This window comes from Phascolarctos cinereus, unplaced genomic scaffold (assembly GCF_003287225.1).
Source record: "Phascolarctos cinereus isolate Bilbo 61053 unplaced genomic scaffold, phaCin_HiC Scaffold_2;HRSCAF=192, whole genome shotgun sequence".
Taxonomy (NCBI): Eukaryota; Metazoa; Chordata; class Mammalia; order Diprotodontia; family Phascolarctidae; genus Phascolarctos; species Phascolarctos cinereus.
Genome location: NW_027555625.1, coordinates 239,375,536 through 239,394,998, shown reverse-complemented (window position 1 = coordinate 239,394,998; position 19,463 = coordinate 239,375,536). Strand labels below are relative to the sequence as shown.

General features: G+C 43.4%; 1 protein-coding gene across 2 annotated transcripts; it reads right to left on the bottom strand.

The window, feature by feature from the left end:
• Nucleotides 1-4,719: 4,719 nt before the first annotated feature.
• TFAP2C (transcription factor AP-2 gamma) lies at nucleotides 4,720-19,098 on the bottom strand. Of its 2 annotated transcripts, none has more exons than XM_020981440.2 (7): nucleotides 18,999-19,098; nucleotides 12,010-12,483; nucleotides 11,801-11,852; nucleotides 10,146-10,368; nucleotides 9,467-9,585; nucleotides 7,148-7,289; nucleotides 4,720-6,363 (listed from the first exon to the last, which is right to left on the bottom strand). In XM_020981440.2, exons 1-7 carry the CDS (start codon nucleotides 19,026-19,028, stop codon nucleotides 6,078-6,080), a joined length of 1,326 nt encoding a protein of 441 aa, XP_020837099.1. In that variant the 5' UTR covers nucleotides 19,029-19,098; the 3' UTR covers nucleotides 4,720-6,077. The 2 variants fall into 2 exon arrangements, with proteins under 2 accessions (XP_020837099.1, XP_020837098.1); XM_020981439.2 differs by lacking the exon at nucleotides 18,999-19,098 and adding an exon at nucleotides 14,690-14,972.
• Nucleotides 19,099-19,463: the final 365 nt, after the last annotated feature.

The window sequence follows — 19,463 nt, the reverse complement described above, 5'->3', positions numbered from 1 at the left end:
GGTGTTGTTCCCTGAAGACCCAGAGCCCTGGAGTCAGCACCCAACCACCCTACCTCACCTCCCTGACTCACCTTCAGGTCCTTATCCTGCAAGTACATGCACAACTGTGTGGAATAGGTAGGTAGATCCATCCCAGGTAGACATTTCATCCTCCCCACCCACCCCCAATTCCCACCCGAGTAGCAGTAGTGAAACAGTCTCTTTTAAAGTTTGCACTTTACCTCCCATAGTGGAAGGCCTTCCTCTTGCTCTTGGATTGAATCATGTTCCGCTGTTCTGAAAGATCTCCCTTTTCCTCAGATATACTTTACCAATTCGCAATTAAATCAATAGCAAAGCAAAATAGCCAATAGCAAAAAAAAAAAACCCCAAAAACCACTGAAGGGTCAGATTTGGGTTCTAGTGTTAGCTCTGCCAAATGACTTACTTTGTAAGGGAAAGTCTGGCCCCACTCCCAACCTCAATAAACTCCATCCCTGTAGTCTCCCTGTAGTCAGGATCAAACACAAAATACCTGGTTTGGTATTCAAAGACCTTCATAACCTCTTACCTTTCTATATAAGACCCCCCACTTGGTTCTTTGATTCAGTGACCCTGGCCTCCTGGCTGTTCTAAGAACAAGACACTCCTCTCAAGCCTTAGGCATTTTCTCTGGGTGTTCCTGGAATACTCTCCCTCATTTCTGTCTAGTCTTCCCTGGTTTCCTTTAAGTGCCAACTAAAATTCTGTCTTTTATAGGAAGCCTTTCTCAACCCCTCTGAACTCTAGTGTATTTCTTCTTTAAATATTCATTTATCCTGTACATAACTTGTGTGTACATAATTGCTTGCTTTTTGTCTCCCCCATTAGATCATGAGTTTGAGGGCAGGAAATGTCTTTTGCCTCTTCTTGCCAGCACTTAGCAAAGTGCCTGGCACATAATAGGTGCTTAATAAATGTTTATTGATCAACTGACTGACCCCAGGAAAGTCACTTAAAGGCTCCAAAAATTTTGATGGTCTTGCAAGAGACCTAGGGTCAAATGAGTCCCACAATAATAAAACTGTGGAATTGCCTTCAAAGAACTCATTGAGATGTCAGGTTGTGTTTTGGAGGATACATCATGCAGAAGAGAAGCATGGCCTTGGAGAAGCTGAGGTCCCAAGGAAATGTGCCTCCCAGCAACTTCCTGTTGGCTAAAAAAGTCTACAATGTTTGAGATTAAAATGCAATCCTCCTTTCTGGTTCACAAATCCACAGGAACTGATGATTTGATTATCATCCCTGGTGTTCTCAGGCTGAAAAGCTTCAAGGATATGGGCAGTGTTAGATCTGTGGCCTGTGTTTGGGACTATGAGGATTTGGGAGTCTCTCATCTATACAATTTTAGGGAAAAGGCACTGTGGTAACACATCTGAAAAAGAAAAGGTACATAACCTGCTACCATTAGCTTAACCTAGGTGAAATGGCATCTTTACTAAACTCCCCTTTGGAAGGAATGGTGGGATTTGTATATTCTCACCTAGGAAACAGATCACATTAAACATGGTAGACTGTCACGAAAGCATTCAGATTTGTATGCGGGGCTAAAATTTGAACGTTCTCAACAATTCTATCATAGAAACCTGTCCAAGGACTAACATTATGTTTTGACTGTCCTCAATTTCCACTCTCCCAATCCATCTCCCCCGATCAAGATGTTATCCATTAGAAACAGGAAAATAGCAGTGCTTATGATGTTGCCAAAAAATAATTGAGCACTCCATGAAAATATGGTTTCTAACGTAACAAATAAAAACACACAAGGTCAAGTTGTTTCTGCAGAAGATCATGTTCCATGTTACTTGCAGACAAAAGCTCACAAGTTTCTTTATATGCTTTGTGGAGTGTAGGCATAATGAAAGCTTGGATTGGCAAAATATGGAAGGGTTCTGGTTCTGCTGAATCACTGGAACTGTCACACGGAAAGCTGACCTGCCAGTGAGGCTGACTTATAGATTTCAGATAGAAGCAGTTGATTCACTGGAAAAGACCTGGAATGTTGGGACAAGACCTAAAAAAAGAGAAACTACAAGTTATTGGTTACAGGCTGATGTAAGTAAATATTAAAAAGAATAAAAGATTTATTCCTATCCAGATAAACCTTCATTTATCCCAGAATCTGAACTGTGAAAACAAAGCCCACTTATCTTCCACATAGCAATCATCAAAAGGAAAAATTAGAGGCAGCCAACAGAAAGCAGGGTAGAGACTTGATAAGGGTCAATAACCACACTCAAGGCAATGGAAGAGGTCTCATGCTAAGACTAAGCTGTCTCTATCTATCACTTGTCCAAAACCTTAGGCCATTTCCTTCTCAAGCCAAAGGTGATTACTCATAGCAGAGGAAGTTGGCCAACTTCCTATAGGAAAAAGCAGTCCTGTCTAAAAGGGAAAAAAAGCATCCTAAGTAGCACTTGAGAATTGGACCCACTCCAAAGCACCATCCAATTACCAAGGATCTGATCTGCTGCTTCCCAAGTCATGAGATAGGTCTACCTGGTGAATGATTCCAGTTTAACACCTGAACAGCATAGTGCTGTCAAATACTGACAGACTAGCTGTATAAGCGAGTAAGGAAGCTAGAAAGTAATGTTTCCCTAATCAGTTAAAGTAGGACTTACCCCACAGGTCTGTTGTAAGGCCCTACTACAGGCTCTTTGGGCTCTAAGCTTTTCTCTTCTCTCCTCGCCTGTACATGAACCAAACTTTTTTTTTTTTAACAGAAGACAGGAGTGCTTCTGAAGTTAGAATTCTTTTTGGCAGACCAATAACATTGTAACTGTCCTCACATAAAGAGTAAAACTAACCTTGTCCCTTGCTTTGACAGGACAAAAAGGAATGAGTTATTTCAGAGCAATCATTTCAAATGAAAAACAGACCAGTCCATGAAGTGTATTCTTGTAAAACACCCCGTTCTGATAGTGAGACCTTCTGGGGAGGTTTGAGGCATTGTCTTCTGGGAGATCATTCTAAGATTTCAAATATCCAAAGTGACTATTATTAGCCCCGGGATCAATGTAAAGCTAGTCTAAACTGCCTTACATAAATGGAACACAAGTCAGTACCACCAGAGGACTGGTTTTGCTTCAAAGCAACAAGGAATAAAATGTAAGCATCCCTATTTCCTCTCCCAGAGGGCAATCAATTACCTCTGAGCCCAGTTATGTCCACCAATAAAAAGCTCACACTTTAATAGTTCATCTAACAACAGCCTAGTGTGACATACTGATTGAAATGTGTTGTCATGCAAGGAAAGGATCACCTTAACTTTTGAGTTAAGTGGGTGTTTTGAATAAAGACACAGGTGGTATAAAGAATGGCCATGATCAATGCATGTTCCAACCACTCATTGCTTTAGCCTGATAATGTGAGGTAGTAGGAGGTATGGATCAATTCAAATGAGCAAATAAGCAAAGTTAAGTAAGTTGTTCTCAAAAATACTATGCTCCAATACGGGAACAGAGAGGTATATAGTTTAATTTGATAGAAGTGCTAAGAGGTAGGCACTGTTTAATTAGGGAGTCATGTTTATGGATCTTCTGGAGAATTAGGTATTTTCCCTGGCACTAGGTCAGTGGCATTTCAAGAAAACAAAGTCAGTCCATTGTTGCCAGGAATAAATACACTAGATAGACGCCATAGAACTTGATGGTTCACTGTCTAGGAAGCTCACAATATGAATAAGAAACAGCCAGCACACATTCAGGGCCCTAAGAAACTACCCTAAGTCTCTGTTGAGTCATCCCTATCCACATTCTTTCTCCTCAATTGTCTTTGGGGCATTTCCAGTACACAGCCTAAGTTGCAATTAGACACAGCTCTCGTAAGCCAGTAAGATGTTGAGATGAATAGCATCTCTTCCCCAAAACTGTCATGTTCAAAAGCAACAAAATGTCCACTTTTCTTTAGAATGGTTGCTTAAGCAAATCAACCATCATCTACGTTAGAGATCAACCAGATGAATCAGCCTACAAACATTCAGTAGCCCAGATCTAATCACTGCCAAGGCACAAAATATTAGACTAACAAAGTAGAAGCTAGCTTTAAGAGATACTCACAAAAAGGCTTGGGAAAAACTGAATTAAGGACTTAAGAACCTGGGGCGGGGTAATGTTGATGGATCAATAGTTTTATCCAGTGTAGAAAAGCCTACACTCCCTGTTTCCTTTCGAAAACAAAGCCACACTAGTCAAACTATAAACAGATCATTTCCTGGAAGATATGCCAGGGTACTTAAAACTTGAAATCAAATATTGGCGGTATGTGTCCAAGATGTCTGCAAACACTCTTCCTTGCCAGCCTTTGCTTTCTCCTAAAGAAAACTATACATAAGAACCCCCATTCACTAGTCTGAAGAGGCAGCAGAGATGATTAAGATAATTTAAATACGACAGTTAAATTTTTACTGGAGATACATAATTAAAGTTAACTGAAAACGTTAATATCTCATATCAGGCTGCTTGAATTATGCTAAAGCCACATCTGGCCAGGGAAAGTCTATGGTCCTTGTCCCTGAGGACTCTCCTGAAAATGAGAAGACTTACAAAAGATCGCCTTGATGAAAAACACGGATTCTCTTGACATCTTTTTTGCCTGCTATGTTAACTAGACTCACAATGTAGTATATTCAAACTGCCATAATTCCTTTAGTTGTGAATTTAAAAAAAGACAGCTTTCATTCAACCAAACATCCACTGCTTTGCTTCTATTGAGAATACTTTTATTATTATAGTTATCATATACAACAGAATTATATTGGGAACATTTACAAATAGGTGGTTATTTAAAACCTGTCACTTGCACACACTGAACCCTCACTCATTTTTGCAGGAGCAAGTCACCAGGAGATATTACAATTATTGCCTTGTGAACAAACAGAGCTTTGATTAGATAACTTCAGTTTCAAGAACTGAAAACTGGAATTGCCTCTCCAAAAGCCCAAACATTTTAAATACCCTGTATAGCATATGTACTTGTGCTTAAACCTAAAAGACGTGTTTAGCTCACCCCATTCCCTTTTAAAAGTTACCAAAATTAAATTTGAACCCCATTAAAAAAATTAAGTTTACCAGTATTTACACATCCCATTAAATTACACATAAATAAATATGTACATTCAACATACTCTTTCTCTTAATACACAGAGCGCCTCCCTGGTAACCATTTTTTTTTTGGCCTATTAAGGCCAAAAAAAAAAAAGAAAAGAAATAAAAGAGAAAGAAAAAAGTTAATAAAATGTTATGTGCCTAGTATTTTCAAGTTTTTTGTTTGTTTTTTTTTAAAACAGACCCAATATAAATATGCAGATAAAGCTTGATACACCTTGAGACAAAAATGTTTTTCAAGACATTTGAGTTTTTAGCACTAATTTAAAATTCTTTATAACACAAAAAACACCTACAATAGACTGACTAAAGTTTTGTAAAACCTGAATTATCTCCTTTGGAAGTGTGTCAAATGCCATCCAGTAATAAGGTCAAACAGATTTTTTTTTCCTTCATAGGGTGAAAGACTTGTATGATCTAAAAAGCTAGATAACCGTTTACATAAACATGGAATGAAGATAGATCTGAACACCATAGTCTAATACTGCAAAAAATGGTTTACTGTTGGCATGGAAAAATCCATGAAAATTTGACTTAAAAAGGAATAATTCTTAATTAATAGCATCCAAAATATTCTACAACCTTGGCTACTAGCACTGGGAATTTTAGAGGTTCAAAAATATTTTTAGCACCACTTTTAGAGCAAGGGGAAGGGGGAAAAGGGATAACAGGTTTGAGGAACAAATACCCAACAAGTACTCAAGTTTGTAGTCTTCTGATAAACTTGTCCACAAAGTTTGGAGATATTGCAGCTTTAGAAACACAAGACTCCAGAATGGAAGGGTGTGTAAATCATGAAGATCCTGAATAAGATGATGTTTAATAAAAGTAACCAATTTTTCTACATTGTCCCCTAGGCAAGAAGACGATCCCATAGTCTGTATTTTGGAGAATAGTTTCTGTCCTTTTGAACTTTTCCCCAGACTGTACTTTCCCCCTCCCCCCCCCTTTTTATTTACGGTGCTTATCCATTTTCTCCATAGTTTTGTTGGACTCAGTGGGGCTTTGGTCGCCAGTGTTCATGTAGGTTTTGTCTGCTATTTTTAATGCCTCATTTAGGTAGTTCTGGACAGATGTCATGGCTGCACATATGGCCGCACTCCCAAAGCCATGCGTTATTAGACTGAAGTGAGTCAGGCAGCCTTGAATGGCAGGATCCAGAACTGGGCTGGGTCTAGCATTTCCAAGAGGAGTCCGGTCCTGAGTGAGAAGATCTGTGAATTCCTTACAGATTTGTCTAAAAGACAAGTAGAGAACAGAAAACTCCATGAATAGGCAATTTCAAGGGACAACAGAAGATAAACACATCAATATACATGTCATCTAAGCTTTTGGGGGGGGGGGCGCGGCACTGTTCTGTGTTCTCAAGCAAACCTGCAAGTTCTCATGGAGAACTAACTACCTGGAGTCTTTGTCAAGCCTCTCATCTCACCTCAAAGCGATTTCATCTTTCAAAGGTTAGTTATTTTCATGGAACCAATGTTTTGGTTGTGATTCGATTTTGTTTTTGCCAGCATGTTCTTCTCTTGCCCTGAATTCCTACTAGTTCTGCGTCATTTACTGTAATTTTAAAATCAATTTAGTGCTAGTTTGGGGGAGAACCTCTTCAGCTGCAGTAACTGATGTGCAATGGATAAGCAGCAACCAAACTGAGGCATCTCATTTAGCCACATGTCACATATACATTAAGCCTCATCATTACAACATCTGAAATCTGTTACCCAGACGGAAGGTGTACCATCTTTCTTTAAACTTGGCAAGCCAAGTCACATGTTAAAAAACACATCAGAGGTAATACAAATGCAAGGATTTTTTTTAAAATTTTTTTTGGGAAGGAGAGCCATGACAAGTCTGTCTCCCAGTTCAAACCATTCTATCCATAATTGCTGAAAGGCAGGGCTTCTTTGAAAAATGTGCCATCTCATTTCTTTTGCTTTTAAATATCAACTCTTTTACCTCAATGTGCTTAAGAAACTCAAAAAAAGTTTGATTGGTTATAGGCAACCTGCCACGATACTCACTTAGCAGCAAGCAGCATGTTCTTTCTGGTACCAATTTCATTCCGTCCTAAATGTGGTCTGGTTAAATAGTCAGCTACTGCTTTAGAAGGAAACTCCGTTTCACAGACATAACCAAAATCTCGGGCCAGATGCACAGCTTCACCTACAACAGTGGAACAATTTTAGTCAAATCCAAGTCCAAAGCAAACCAACTACCAGGTGTTACTACTGCTAGAAAGGAACCAAAAAAAGAGTGCCATCCTGTTCTTATATATTTCCATCCTAACAAATTTGCATCTGGAAAAATGCAAGAATGCCAAATAAATTAATAACCAGCAGTAAAAGCTCAAAGGTTCAGGAAACTAATGAAGCAATCTCTCCTTCACTGTCCTCAATGTTGGCCCATAGGACCCACAATGTTCTATGTACACCAGATATACCCTAAACCCCAATCTATGGGACTTCTCAGCAAAACCTAGTCAATTATAATTTTATTTCATAATAAAAATTTTTACATTATAAAAATAATCATGGAGTACACTCTGGGTTAAGTCACATGACTTTGAACTAAAGTAATTTGTTAAATGCAGCCTTTGAAAGGCAACTGAAGTAGGTAGTAGAGGATTAAGGACCCATCTTAGAAATCAGAAAAAGATGGGTTCAGTTCCACCTTTGATACTATTGATCCACTAGGCATGTCACTTATAATCTCAATGACCCTGAAAACTCTTAAGACAAGTTGCACAGGAGGTAACCGTATTTTAGTACTAAAAGGTAGATGGATTCCTATGCTAACAAGGAAAAAACACCAAGTCTTTATTTAAGGAAAGGTAAAAACATCAGATTTTTTATATATATATAATCCATCCAGCTGGAAAAGAGACAACAGGCATGTCACCTTTTGTCTCCAAGTCTCACTTTAACATGCATTTTTACAAACAAATCTCAAAGTTTTCAAGATGATCTAATTTAAATAAACTCAGTTGAAGACTTTCAAAATTCCCAGTATACCCAACATGTTGCTTCCTCCATTACCAAAGACCTATCTATCCAATTGTATTTATGTATTATTGCCCCCTTATGAAGAAGGGGGGAAATTTTATTGATTGGGGGAGGAAAATAGAATTGCAGAAGATATATAAAGGCTAAGAAAAGCATGTCTCTTCATACAATCAGTATGATCACAAATATCGTACATATTGCTTACAACTAACTATAGCTGTGATCGATCATGCGTGCACACACACACATACACAAATACACCCAAATCCCGACAAAACCTTCAAACTAGACTGAAGCAATTGAATTCACAACCAGTTCTCCCCTGCACTATACAAGAAGTACCAAAGAGGGGCAACCTGAATGATTCTTTATCCCATCAGGCCCAAATGTTCCAGGAGAGTACTGTCCAGAATATCTCATTCCCTAAGTCACACTCCTCACTGACTTCCCCTAAGCCACATGGGGAGACTGAACTATCCCGATGATTGGGCTGCGATTGGAGTGTTTGCTCCATCTTTAATACTACAATCCTCTCAGTGTTCCAGTCCCTTTTCCTCCTGAATACAATATGCTTGAGTTGAGGTTTTTCTTCTTTTTTAAAAGTTGTATTTGTTTGTGTTCTTGGACACTTTCCAGGGGTCTTCCACTGAGAGGCCCAAGGCCTGTTCCCAGCTCTGTATGCCAGAAAACAAGTGCTAAAGGCTCTGAAACACTGGGGGTTGGTTTCCAGATCTTCTGAGGTAGAGGGGTCATGTTGAAAAAGGAACTTTAGGACTCCCAGGCTAATAGCTTTGCAATTTTGAAAATGCTATATAAATGCTGCTAGATATCTCCCTCATATCATTTTAAGATTTCTTTCTTCCCCCTTCTCTATACCTTTGAATTCTCCCCCCACCTTGATGACTATACAGAATCTGCAATACTCTCTAAGGAATAAACAAAAAGATAACCTCAAAATGACTCTTTTTCTCTGACTGCCTCCACCATCACAAATAAGTACTTAGTTCAACATGTGTGAGAAAGAATGGAAAATGCTAAGTCATTCAAGTTTCAATGGCCAGCCAGGCAAACATTACTTTTTAAATAATCACTATAGGTAAGACACCAATATCTGGTCAAAGCAATTAGAAAACAGCCTATTTTAGACATTCATTACACTGCTTTAGGAAGATTACCAACTAGTCACTTTGTACACCTTACAATTTAGCAGTTTAAAAACACACACACACACACCCCATTTCCCAAAGATGCTTCTATTTTCCCCCCACCCAACTCTTGCAACTATGGAGGGACTTATTGGGGGTCTGAGGAATAAAATCAGTAATCCAACATACTGACCTTCTACCAAGGAAGTTAATAATGTCACATTAGCAGCTTTTCTTCTTCCAGCTGGAAGATTTAAACCGATTTTATCCAACTTTTCTCGCAAAGATCGCCCCCCATTCTTGGATTTGGCTCTATGAATGAAAAATGTGACCATCATTGAAGCATCGAGTAACAAAAATAAAATGACAAATTATCGAATTTCATTTAATGCATAGACTACTGTAAACATCAATTTGGGTCTGCTTTCAAATGACCTCTTTTCTGTAACTGTGTCACTTCCATACATTACAAAACCAAAATTTAGCAGAAACCAACATATGTGTTCTTAAAGCTAGCAGTTATGGAACACAAAATCAAGAGAAAACACCTGAATTTGACAATGAAGAAAAAGCTGATGGGACTTAACTATTTAGACAATTGCTGTGAGCATACCTTAGGGATAGCATGGGAGTCAGGTTTTAACTAAATAATAATTTGCTTTTTGATGCATTTTAGCACTTTCTTCTACATTTAACACTTTTCAAAAGGGAAATGTATGTTTAAAACTCTCTGGGTCTATTAGAATTCAGTGTTAGATTCAAAGTTACATAAATGTTAAAAATACTCTCCCAGATCTTTTATAAAAAAAAACAACACCCTACCACAACTGGGTGTCCAGGATGAATACTACCCAAAGATGGTTTCCCCTCACCTTCTCAGCACACCACCCAATAGGGAGGCATTTAAGCATTCAGGAGAGGAAAGTCTTCGCTGGACCTCAGCTACAGTTACTTTATATTTGGACGTGGAGCTGAGAAGAGAAAGTCTTCCAGGAACAGAGCAAAATACTTCATTATGATTAACCACTGCTCCTAGCATCCCATCCTTCTGACAGGGGAGACCCAAAGAGTTGCTTTTGGTCATTGAAATAGGACCTGTTAAGAGCAAACAACAATTATCAAAACAGTTTCAGATTGTGTCTTCATGCCTAGTGCCTGGAACATAGTAGGTACTTAATAAATGCTAGAGATAACAGATAATTGTGATTCTACAACCTTCATTTTATAAGTCACTATTGAGTTACTAAACAAAATGTGTGTTGGGGTAGGAGTTGAGGGGGAAGCTCTGGCCAAGGAAGCCAAGGTGTCTCAATTTCTAATACTGGTTCTACTACCAACGTGCTGGGTGACCTTTGTCAACCAGATTATTTTCACCATTCTGGACCCTAATTTTATCTCCAGCACTTAAGTGTTCCTGTCTGAGGCACATAGTAATAGCAGGTACTTAATAAATGCATTTATCAATAAAATGCAAAAGTTATAACAAGATGACTTAGAAAATTTCCATTTAGGGATTGAGTACTACTCTTCGAATCTAAATAAATGCCAGTGAGCATAGCAGACAAATTCAAATTGGAGATAGCTGTCAAGAAATCTCTAGCAATATCCTAGGATCTGGTAGCCACCTTGATTATCAGCATACCAAATCATTTTCCTTTTAACTGCTTGTTAGTTCTATTCAAATCAGGGTAATTTCCATATGCAACACTCTTCAAATTAGTTCCTAAAAGTATTGTGTATAAGATGCAAAGCTAGGTACTAAAAGAAATACAAATTTTTATCTGCCACAAAAACTACCAACTTATAAGACTTTTACCCAGGAGGTTTAATTTTTTTAACATACCAGCGGATAAGTTAATTTATTTCCACTTGCAAGTATAAATAAAAGTCTTAGTCAAACTGAATTGAAAGTGACCTTGCTATTCTTAAATGGTAATAACTCATGTGTATTCAAATTAACCAGCAACATTTTAGCATCTGGCCAGAGTCTTAATGTAAGTTTCTGATGCAGAGACAATAGAATTGTGTGTAACTCGCTGTCTCTCCTCTATAGGTTAGCCAGACTACTACTAGTAGCACTGAGGCAGAGCTTAGCAATAGCCAGCCAGGCAATCTCCGCCACGTTATTGTACAAACCACCCACAGCCAATTTTCTTAAGTAGTGTGTTCCACCAAAATTTCTCTCTCTAGTTCCTTCCAGATGCAGCATTTGCTAGAGGAGGAAAAAAAGCAACCCCCACTACTACATACTGGGTATAAAACACTTGTTCAAGTAGGAAAATAATAACTGAAATTTCACCTAAACTTACAGGGCATCTTCCAAAACCTGCCTTCCTCCACTACAATCTGTTCACTTCTTGGGGCTTCTGCACTTACTAAATACATTGGTCTGTTTCCAACAAAACACCTCTGAATGCCTGAGCCAATAGATGTAGATGCCATTAAGACTCAGACTTTTTCACCCTCCCTAAGTCTGAAGGGATAAGGCTAAGAGAAAGGTAGGTAAGGCTGGTCACAATTAACGCACCTTTCCTGATGACTGTCTGATCATGCAACAGCAAATGTTGGTCTTCCACATTCTAGGGGAAAGAGGAGACAGTTTCTGTTTAGAAAAGTAAACAGAACCAAGCTGAGGGACTTTAGAAAGGACAGTAGTGGCAATCCTGGCTCGGCCTAAAAAATCCAAACCTGCTCCCCGAGGTTCCCTCTTAGCACCTGTCCCAGGACTACTCTCACCTGGACATCTTCCATTTGATGGGCCATGTCGTGTAAGCCCAGGTTTTCCACCAGAGCTGCATCTAGCCCGTGGCTATGGGGCTGCAGGAGCAGCTCAGAACGTCTGTAGGTCTCCCTCCTTGTCCCTGGGCCACCGGCGTCCAGCCCCGGGAGGTGGGGGACAAGGCCAGGCCTCGTGTGGTGGCTCAAGCCAGCTGGCTCCTGGTTTTGCCGGCTGGACCAGGCCTGTTGCTGGCTGGCGGCCGGCGCAGGCTGGTGCAGGGGGTTGATGGAAAACGGGTCTCCCAGGTGGGAGTACGGGTCAGCAGACTGAGAATAGGGTAAGGGTTGGTAGGGCGGTGGGAAGTAAGGCGGCTGGAAGTCGGATGCCCCTGAATGTGAAAGCGGTGGGGCTGCGGGACTGTAGAGGTGCTGGCTGACTGCTGGGAGGTGGGGGAGGCGGGGGTTCCCATTACTGTTCCCATCGTGCCTATCCTAGAAGAAAATTGAGAGAGAATGGAGGGTTAAGAAGGAAAACCCCGCTTCTGCGAAAACCCAGTTAGCCCGATCCTTCTCCAACTCTATACTCTCCCTCCGATTCCAGTTCCACCTCTTGCTTCCCCACCCCCTCCTCTTTCTTGTCCCTGATTAGAGTCGTAGTAATCTAGAGACCCCACCCCATTCACAAGGCAATCAATACGAAGTCGCAGGGAGCTCAGATCCTGGGGAGCCAATAAATTCCCTTTAAAAAAAAGGGGGGGATATGCAGAGGCTGCCCAAGGAAAAGACCACGGAGCTGGAGCATGGAGAGAGAGGACAGGCAATAGGGGAATAGAGTAACAACAGTAAGAACCTCTCTCAATTGCTGGTTAACTCTCCCCTAACTTGCGGCGCGTGACTTCTCTGCCCGGCATTGAACTCACTCCTTACACGGGAGGGAGACGAAGTCGTTTTGATCCGCAGCTACAAATTAAATGAGAAGTCCCCCCAAAAGAACCCGAAACACCTCTTTCCTAGGCCCGCTGAAGGTTCCAAAGGTGCAAGACCCACCGCGCGGTTCTCCATGTCCTTGCTCCACCGCATGCAAGCCCAGATCGCAAGTTAAGCAGGCAGCGCGTGGTAGCAGGCGGCGACACGCAGGAAGGCGGGGAAGGCGCTTTTTCCTCCCCCCAGGACACCTTCTCGCGGTGACGAATTGGGTGGAGGGACATTTGGGTGGGAGAAAGGGTCGCGGCTGATCCAACAAAAACCCGCCAGATCGCGCAGATGCCGCCGGGCTGGAGGAGGTGACAGCCGCCACCGTAGCATTGTGCTTAGGAAGAGATATTTAGGGTCAAGGTAGAAAAAGAATGCAACGCAATTGAGGCGGGTTTGCAGAAGAAAAAGCCAAGAAAAAAACCCCTTGGTTCAGGGACAGAAATTAGAGATTTAATTTTTTTATTTTCCTGGAGTACTTAAACTAGCCCATGGGTAAAGGCCCAGGCTCAGCTACACGTGAACTTTTCGCGCTTCCATACTTGGACCAGCGAGTCTTATCCCGAAGGCCAGACAAGTAAACAGTTGGGACTCGGGAGCATCTGGGGATGGCGCAGCCTCCAGCCGTCTCAAGAAGCTGTTTTCACAGACGGCGGGAGGAAGAGCAAGCACTGAGTTTTTCAGCCGGGGGTTTGGGGGTAGGGACTGCGGCACTCCATCCCTGATTCAGATGGTCACTATCCACCCCCGGTATTCCCAGGCCGAACCGTAGCTGTTGCATTGGATTGTCCTGATGACCCTATCCCTGATACCTTTGGGGGTACCAGTGGTCATAGCAGGAGGCTGGAAAGGAGGCATCCTCCCCCTAGCGGAGGGAAACGTCCTGCAGAAGACTGAGTAAGTCCAGTTACTCTGTCCCAATTTGCTGTCCCGGATCCCCGCTGCCCGTCCCACAGTACTAACAAGACGTTCGGTCCGGTTTAGGCTTCTCCCAGAAGCTCAACGCAGCGCAGACCTCGCCTACCTCTGTGCGTCGTCTTCCTCTTCCCGCTCGCCGGCTCCCTCCCTCTCCCTCCCACTCTGCGAAGCTCCTAGTTCAACCTGTCAAACAGGCTTTTTCACTCTAGGACGCTTACGGCCTCATCTGTCCTCCCCGCCCCCCCAACCCCTTAAAGCTTAATTTTTTATGTTTTCCTGAATTCTGGTTTAAATATTGGCGAGGGCCCCTTCTAAGTGACAGTAAGGGAATTGGAGGTGTTAGCGATCCCTCTTTCTTTGATTATTTAATTTCTTCTAGCATGACTCCCTACTTATACAAGCTACAGTTGGAGATAGCCATGAAAAAAAAAAAGGTTCCCCCCCCCCGCCTCCACCCTCATGTAAACTTAAGAGAATTTTCACTGTCACTTTCTTCACTGATCCTTGGGTGGTGGTGGGTTAAAAGCAGAATGCCCAGGAACGCGTTGAGGCATACGGATACAAAGCACGAGCGCTTGGACTTTTAAGTGTGGAAGTGGCCCATTAGTTGCAATTAGTTCACCATCCCCTCGAGTTCATTTACCCTTAGAAGCCCTTAATTTTCTCCCCCTATTCCTACCTTCCAAGTAGCCCATTCTCATACTCCTGGCGCGCGGGGCTCGAACTGCGGGAGCCTCGTTTCCCTAACTTAAAATCCGCCCGCGGACGCCGGATTCCCCCATCCCCGCCCTGACTGCGCCTTTCTCACCTCGCAGTCCTCTTCGTACTTGACATTGTCGGCTAATTTCCACAACATGGCGTCCGGAGTACCCCAAAATAATCGCCAAGATCCAGGATCCCCCCACCCCCCAGGTGGTAAATCCAAAGTTGGGGTCACGGTCACTGGTTCCCCGCCCCCCAGACTGACTGGGCTGGGCTCTCCGTCCCCTTCAGATGGATTGCATGGAAAGCTGCTTCGGGGAGGTACCGATTTTTCTCTTTCTCTCTCACTCTGGAATGGTCAAGGATCTCTGCCTGTTCCAGCACTTCCCCCGCACCCAGCCAGCCTTAATGGAAGGAAATTAACATAACTCCTCCCCCGGGACTGCACTGGAGGCCCAACTTTCTGAAGACACTTAGCCTAACCAGCCAGTCACAGGGGCCCGACCGGGCGGGCCTCACCCAGAACTCCTCCCTCATTCTCTGTTCTCCAGCGGTGTGCGCTTCGGCCTGGCGTCCTGCCAAGACCCACGCACAGAACGGAGATAGAAGGGTGAAAAAGGGGTGTAAAGAGCGAAGCCAGCGCTGCGGAGTGCGCAAACAGCACTACGAGGGGAAAGACAAACGCTGAAATGAGCCTTTCTTAGCACTCACGGCTCCTACCCAAGCGTGCTTTATTGATTTTTGGTTTTTGTGAAGAAACTCGGGAGTAAAAGCGGGGTAGCTGGTTAAAGAGAGTGAAGTGGCCGAAAAACACAGCCCGAGAGAGGAGCATAGTTAGTGGACTGGTGGTTACTACAGTTAGGCAGCCCGGCCGTTTTGAAGGGAGCCAACCTTGCCTGATAACGGTAGGCAGATGCTCTAATGCATCATATCACCGACAGCGTCTAATAGCAATTCACGTTTACATAACGTTTTAAGATATTTCTTTCATTTCTAATGCAAGGAGTGCCACATTACTTTGTCTAGTCCAGGCTTCGAAAGAAGTCCCAGAACCGTTGGTACACGTTAGCTTTAGTTTTCATGGCCCCCTGCTCCCTTCCGTGCTTTGTATGGGAGAGATTCCGTACAAGGGACCTGCTTCCTACCCCTTCAAGGGAACGGCAAAAAAGAAGTTTGAATAATCGATTGAAATGTGGCCCCAAAAAGGAAGAAAGAAGGGAAAGAATACTAAAGGGAGAGAGGAAGTGGGAAGCCTACTAGCAAATGTCAAGTAAGCCAAGTTTCCTTATCTTCCGCTTAGAGGGGGTAGACAGTTTTGGGGAAGAGGAATATATTAATTAAAATAAGCATTCTAATCGAAATTATTGCAAACGAGGGAGTCGAATAGCAAAATAGGCAATACTGCGCGTCTGAGTTATTGATTTTGCATGCAATAGGAGAGTTTGAGGTATGTTCTAGGAGATTTTTCAGAGCTATTAAATACGTCAAAATGAGAACGGTTCAGAACCATATCGAATATTTGAAGCCATTTTTTAAAATAAAAGGCTAGAATTGGGGATATAATTGTACCGATTCTGTCTATAAACACAACTACAAATGTAACTCTTATTAGATCACTTCTATTTTCATTTAATCATATTCTTTCCTACCAGAAACTAAACTTTTAAAAAAGTTGTTCTGTAATTTTTCCTTTCAAAGCATTTGAAAGGGACAAGATAACTGGCCTTTCTCCGACAAAAGTCCTTTCAAATGCTGGATTCCTGCGCCGGACAAGATCAATTCGAATTCACAGGCTTAGAACAAAATGTGCAACGGGTAAGAATCTCAGGGAGATTAAAATCTAGAAATGGCAATTCCTTCTCCCAACACAGGCACCCTAAAAATACACACTGGGGCCCTTAGTGGGAAATACCTTCCAAAATGTGGCGTGGGAGCAGGGAGCAGCAGAGGAATAACAGTAGAAGGCCTCAAACCGATTGAGAGCTGGTTCTGATGGAAGATGGGCGCCCCCGCTCCTTTCCAGGCTCGCTGACCACCCTACTCAATGCAGTTACTCCGCCTCCACAAACACCCCCCGCCCCCGCCCCATTCCCAAGTAGGGGCTGGAAAGGCAGGATTGTTCAGAGGCCCTCCTCTCCACCATAGAAATTAACTCCACTACAAAGGTATCTAAGAACCCCTACCCCTGAATCCCACCTAACTTTTCCAATTTTTGGTACAGTCTGTTACAGAGTCGGTCGTTTTCCCATACTACATAATTTTTATCTTAAAAACAAATGTCTTTCCCCCACCGCAAATACACAGAATTCCAGAAACCTATTAGTAGTAAATGGGTGGTGGTGGTGAAGGGGACAAGAGGTTAGGAACCGACTTGTGTTCCGCAGGGAGACACTGAGGATTCAATTTTTTTTTTACATTTCTCTTTGTGTCCCCCCAATTGCCTGGAAACTAAACAAATTTTTTCAAAGGGAGCCAAAGGTATCAAAGGAGATGGTTCCTACAGAAAATTCTGGTCCTAGTAAGCACAGGTTTCACTGATGTCTCTTTAAAAATCCCTTTAGGCTGGGAGAAAGGAAGATAAAGAAACTGGTTTGGGGGTCTAAGGAAGAGAAACATTCTGTGAGGTATTTGAGGAGACACGCTGCGCTATGTTCCTTCCCCTTTTAAGACAACTCTATTGAAAAAAATAAAACAAGCGTGGATTGTGTTCTTGGTACTGGGAGAGGGGCAGATTTTAAGTAACAGGTCACTGCCCTAAATGCTTAGACAAGTAATTGCTCTGGTGCTCTGTACTTAGCTCGGGAAGCAGCTAGTTGAGTAGCAAGATGTCTACACACTCCCTCACCCACATCTATACCCTCCCCCCCCCGAAAAATGCCTTAATCCACCTTTCCCAATCCCAGGCACTTCATGTCCATCACCTCTCATTCCAAGTCGTATACTGATTAGACCAGGGATGGACTAGCACAGTGCCCAGTACACAGTGGATACTAACTAAATAAATGCTTTTTGAATCGAAAGAGTTTCTAATAACTCCCAAGGAAGGGATCCGCTGTCTTTGCTTTCCTTTCCTCCTTAATAAACAGGGAGAAATTGGTTAGTATTTGATGCCTTGATACCTAATATTTGCCTGGAAAAACCTAACTTTTGCGATTTATACTTTCCTACAAATCTGAAAAAAAAAAGTGTCTCCGTGCCAAGTTTACAGCAAAGCTTGGAATGATGCAGTGCTGGCCAACGCTTCGTCCCTCAGCCACAGACAGCTTCTCCCTGGCGGCAGGAGCCTTTCAAGAGTCCTATACTTTCTGCAATTTATCAGCCCTAAAAACCTTCTTTGCCTTAAAAGTACGAAATGGCGCTTCTCCGATCTACGGACCTTTTCTTTGGAGAAGCCCTCGGATTCACTTCCTCAAAATAAAATCCGGAAAGGAGGATCGGGCTAGGTCGGCTGAGGATGAAGTCCTGGGAGCGCTCGCCTCTTTTATCCGGGGCACAATCCTCGCCTCGCGGTCTTCGCACCCAAGGCGGGCACGAACCACAGAAAGATTGAATCCCGCTTCTCCCTGCCGGGTGCGAGGCTTCGGCTGGGGCCCCACTGGGGGAATCGGGCTGCCCCACGAAGAGTCAAGGCAACAGCCACACCCCTGCGTTTGGGCAGAGTTTCTTTCCCATTTAACCTGATTCCTGACCCACACACAAAACAACCCGAACACAGAATCACGGGCTCCTTCCAGTCGCAAGAAGTCTGCCCTCTCACCACCATCCGTGCAGGTGGAGGAGTCTGGAAGAAAAGGTCCAAGAAGCAGGTGGGGGACAAAAAACAGTAAAGTGCTCGAGGGAAAACTTCCTTCAAACAGGTGTGCGCTCCAGCCCCAGCCCGCTGAGCCCCGAGGGGGCGAACGGGCTGAGGCCCCAAAGCGCCTACCCTGCGGCGGCACAGCCGGACCTACTGACTCCTGGGCGACGGCCTTTCCCCACCAGGCAGTTGGCTGATGGCTGCCCAAAAGCGCACCAAACTGCGAGCCGCTCTCCTTGTCTTTTTTGGCCGTCCCTTACCTCACATAGACCCCAGGGGTGGAAAGAGCTGGCCCCAGGCACCCACCACCTTCACCTAGTCAGCCACAGATTCTTGGCAGGCTAGGTGTGCATAGTTTAGGGACAGAAAGTTTGGCACAGAGACATTCAAGACAACCTAGGTTGGAAGACTCCAGGCCCACCCTTGTTCCTCAGTCCCCCCGGGAAAGTCAGCCTAGACTGGTCTACACTGTGGATCGTTTTGCTTGGTAATCTACTCTTCTCCTTCCCAATCTTTTCCCGGGCCAGTAAGGGGGAAACCCGGGGCCGCTGCCCCAGCCTAGGCCCTCCGGCGCTTGAGCGTTCGGCGCCGCTCCCTGTGAGCAGTTAAAGACACATACTTGCCAATCGAGTCTCCCCAGCAGAGCCATTCAGCCTCCCAGTGGGGAGTCGAACTCCTGCAGCAGCTGCCGCTTTAACTGGTCGACCTGCCACTGCCAGAACCCCACACCTGGGAGCCCAGGGCCGCCCGCCAGGTGCGCATGCGTGCATAGAGCTCTTTTCCCCACCCCCAACCGCTATCTCCCACCATCCCTAAGAATGACAACACGCACACCCAACCACACCCAACCCACTGACCCACCTGCACCTATCTGGGTTAAATTTTAAGATACTCAACTCAGGTTCACATTTATATCTACGGGGTGTACACAGACACCTCCTTCTGTGCATTCGGGCCTGTCCACATGCACAAGTATTGAAGTACAAACGTTTACTTGAAAATATAGACCCACTAAATCACAAGAAACCTACATGCACAACCATGTTTACTCAGTATGCAATTGCATAATTTGGGGGCAGCTGGG

Bases quoted from the DNA above. Each gene is read 5' to 3' on its own strand.
- TFAP2C (XM_020981439.2), bottom strand. From the start codon at position 14,737: ATGTTGTGGAAATTAGCCGACAATGTCAAGTACGAAGAGGACTGCGAG. The intron at 12,484-14,689 runs GTGAGAAAGGCG...ATTTTCTTCTAG, and splicing joins AGTACGAAGAGGACTGCGAG to GATAGGCACGATGGGAACAG. The intron at 7,290-9,466 runs GTCAGTATGTTG...CCACTGTTGTAG, and splicing joins ATTAACTTCCTTGGTAGAAG to GTGAAGCTGTGCATCTGGCC.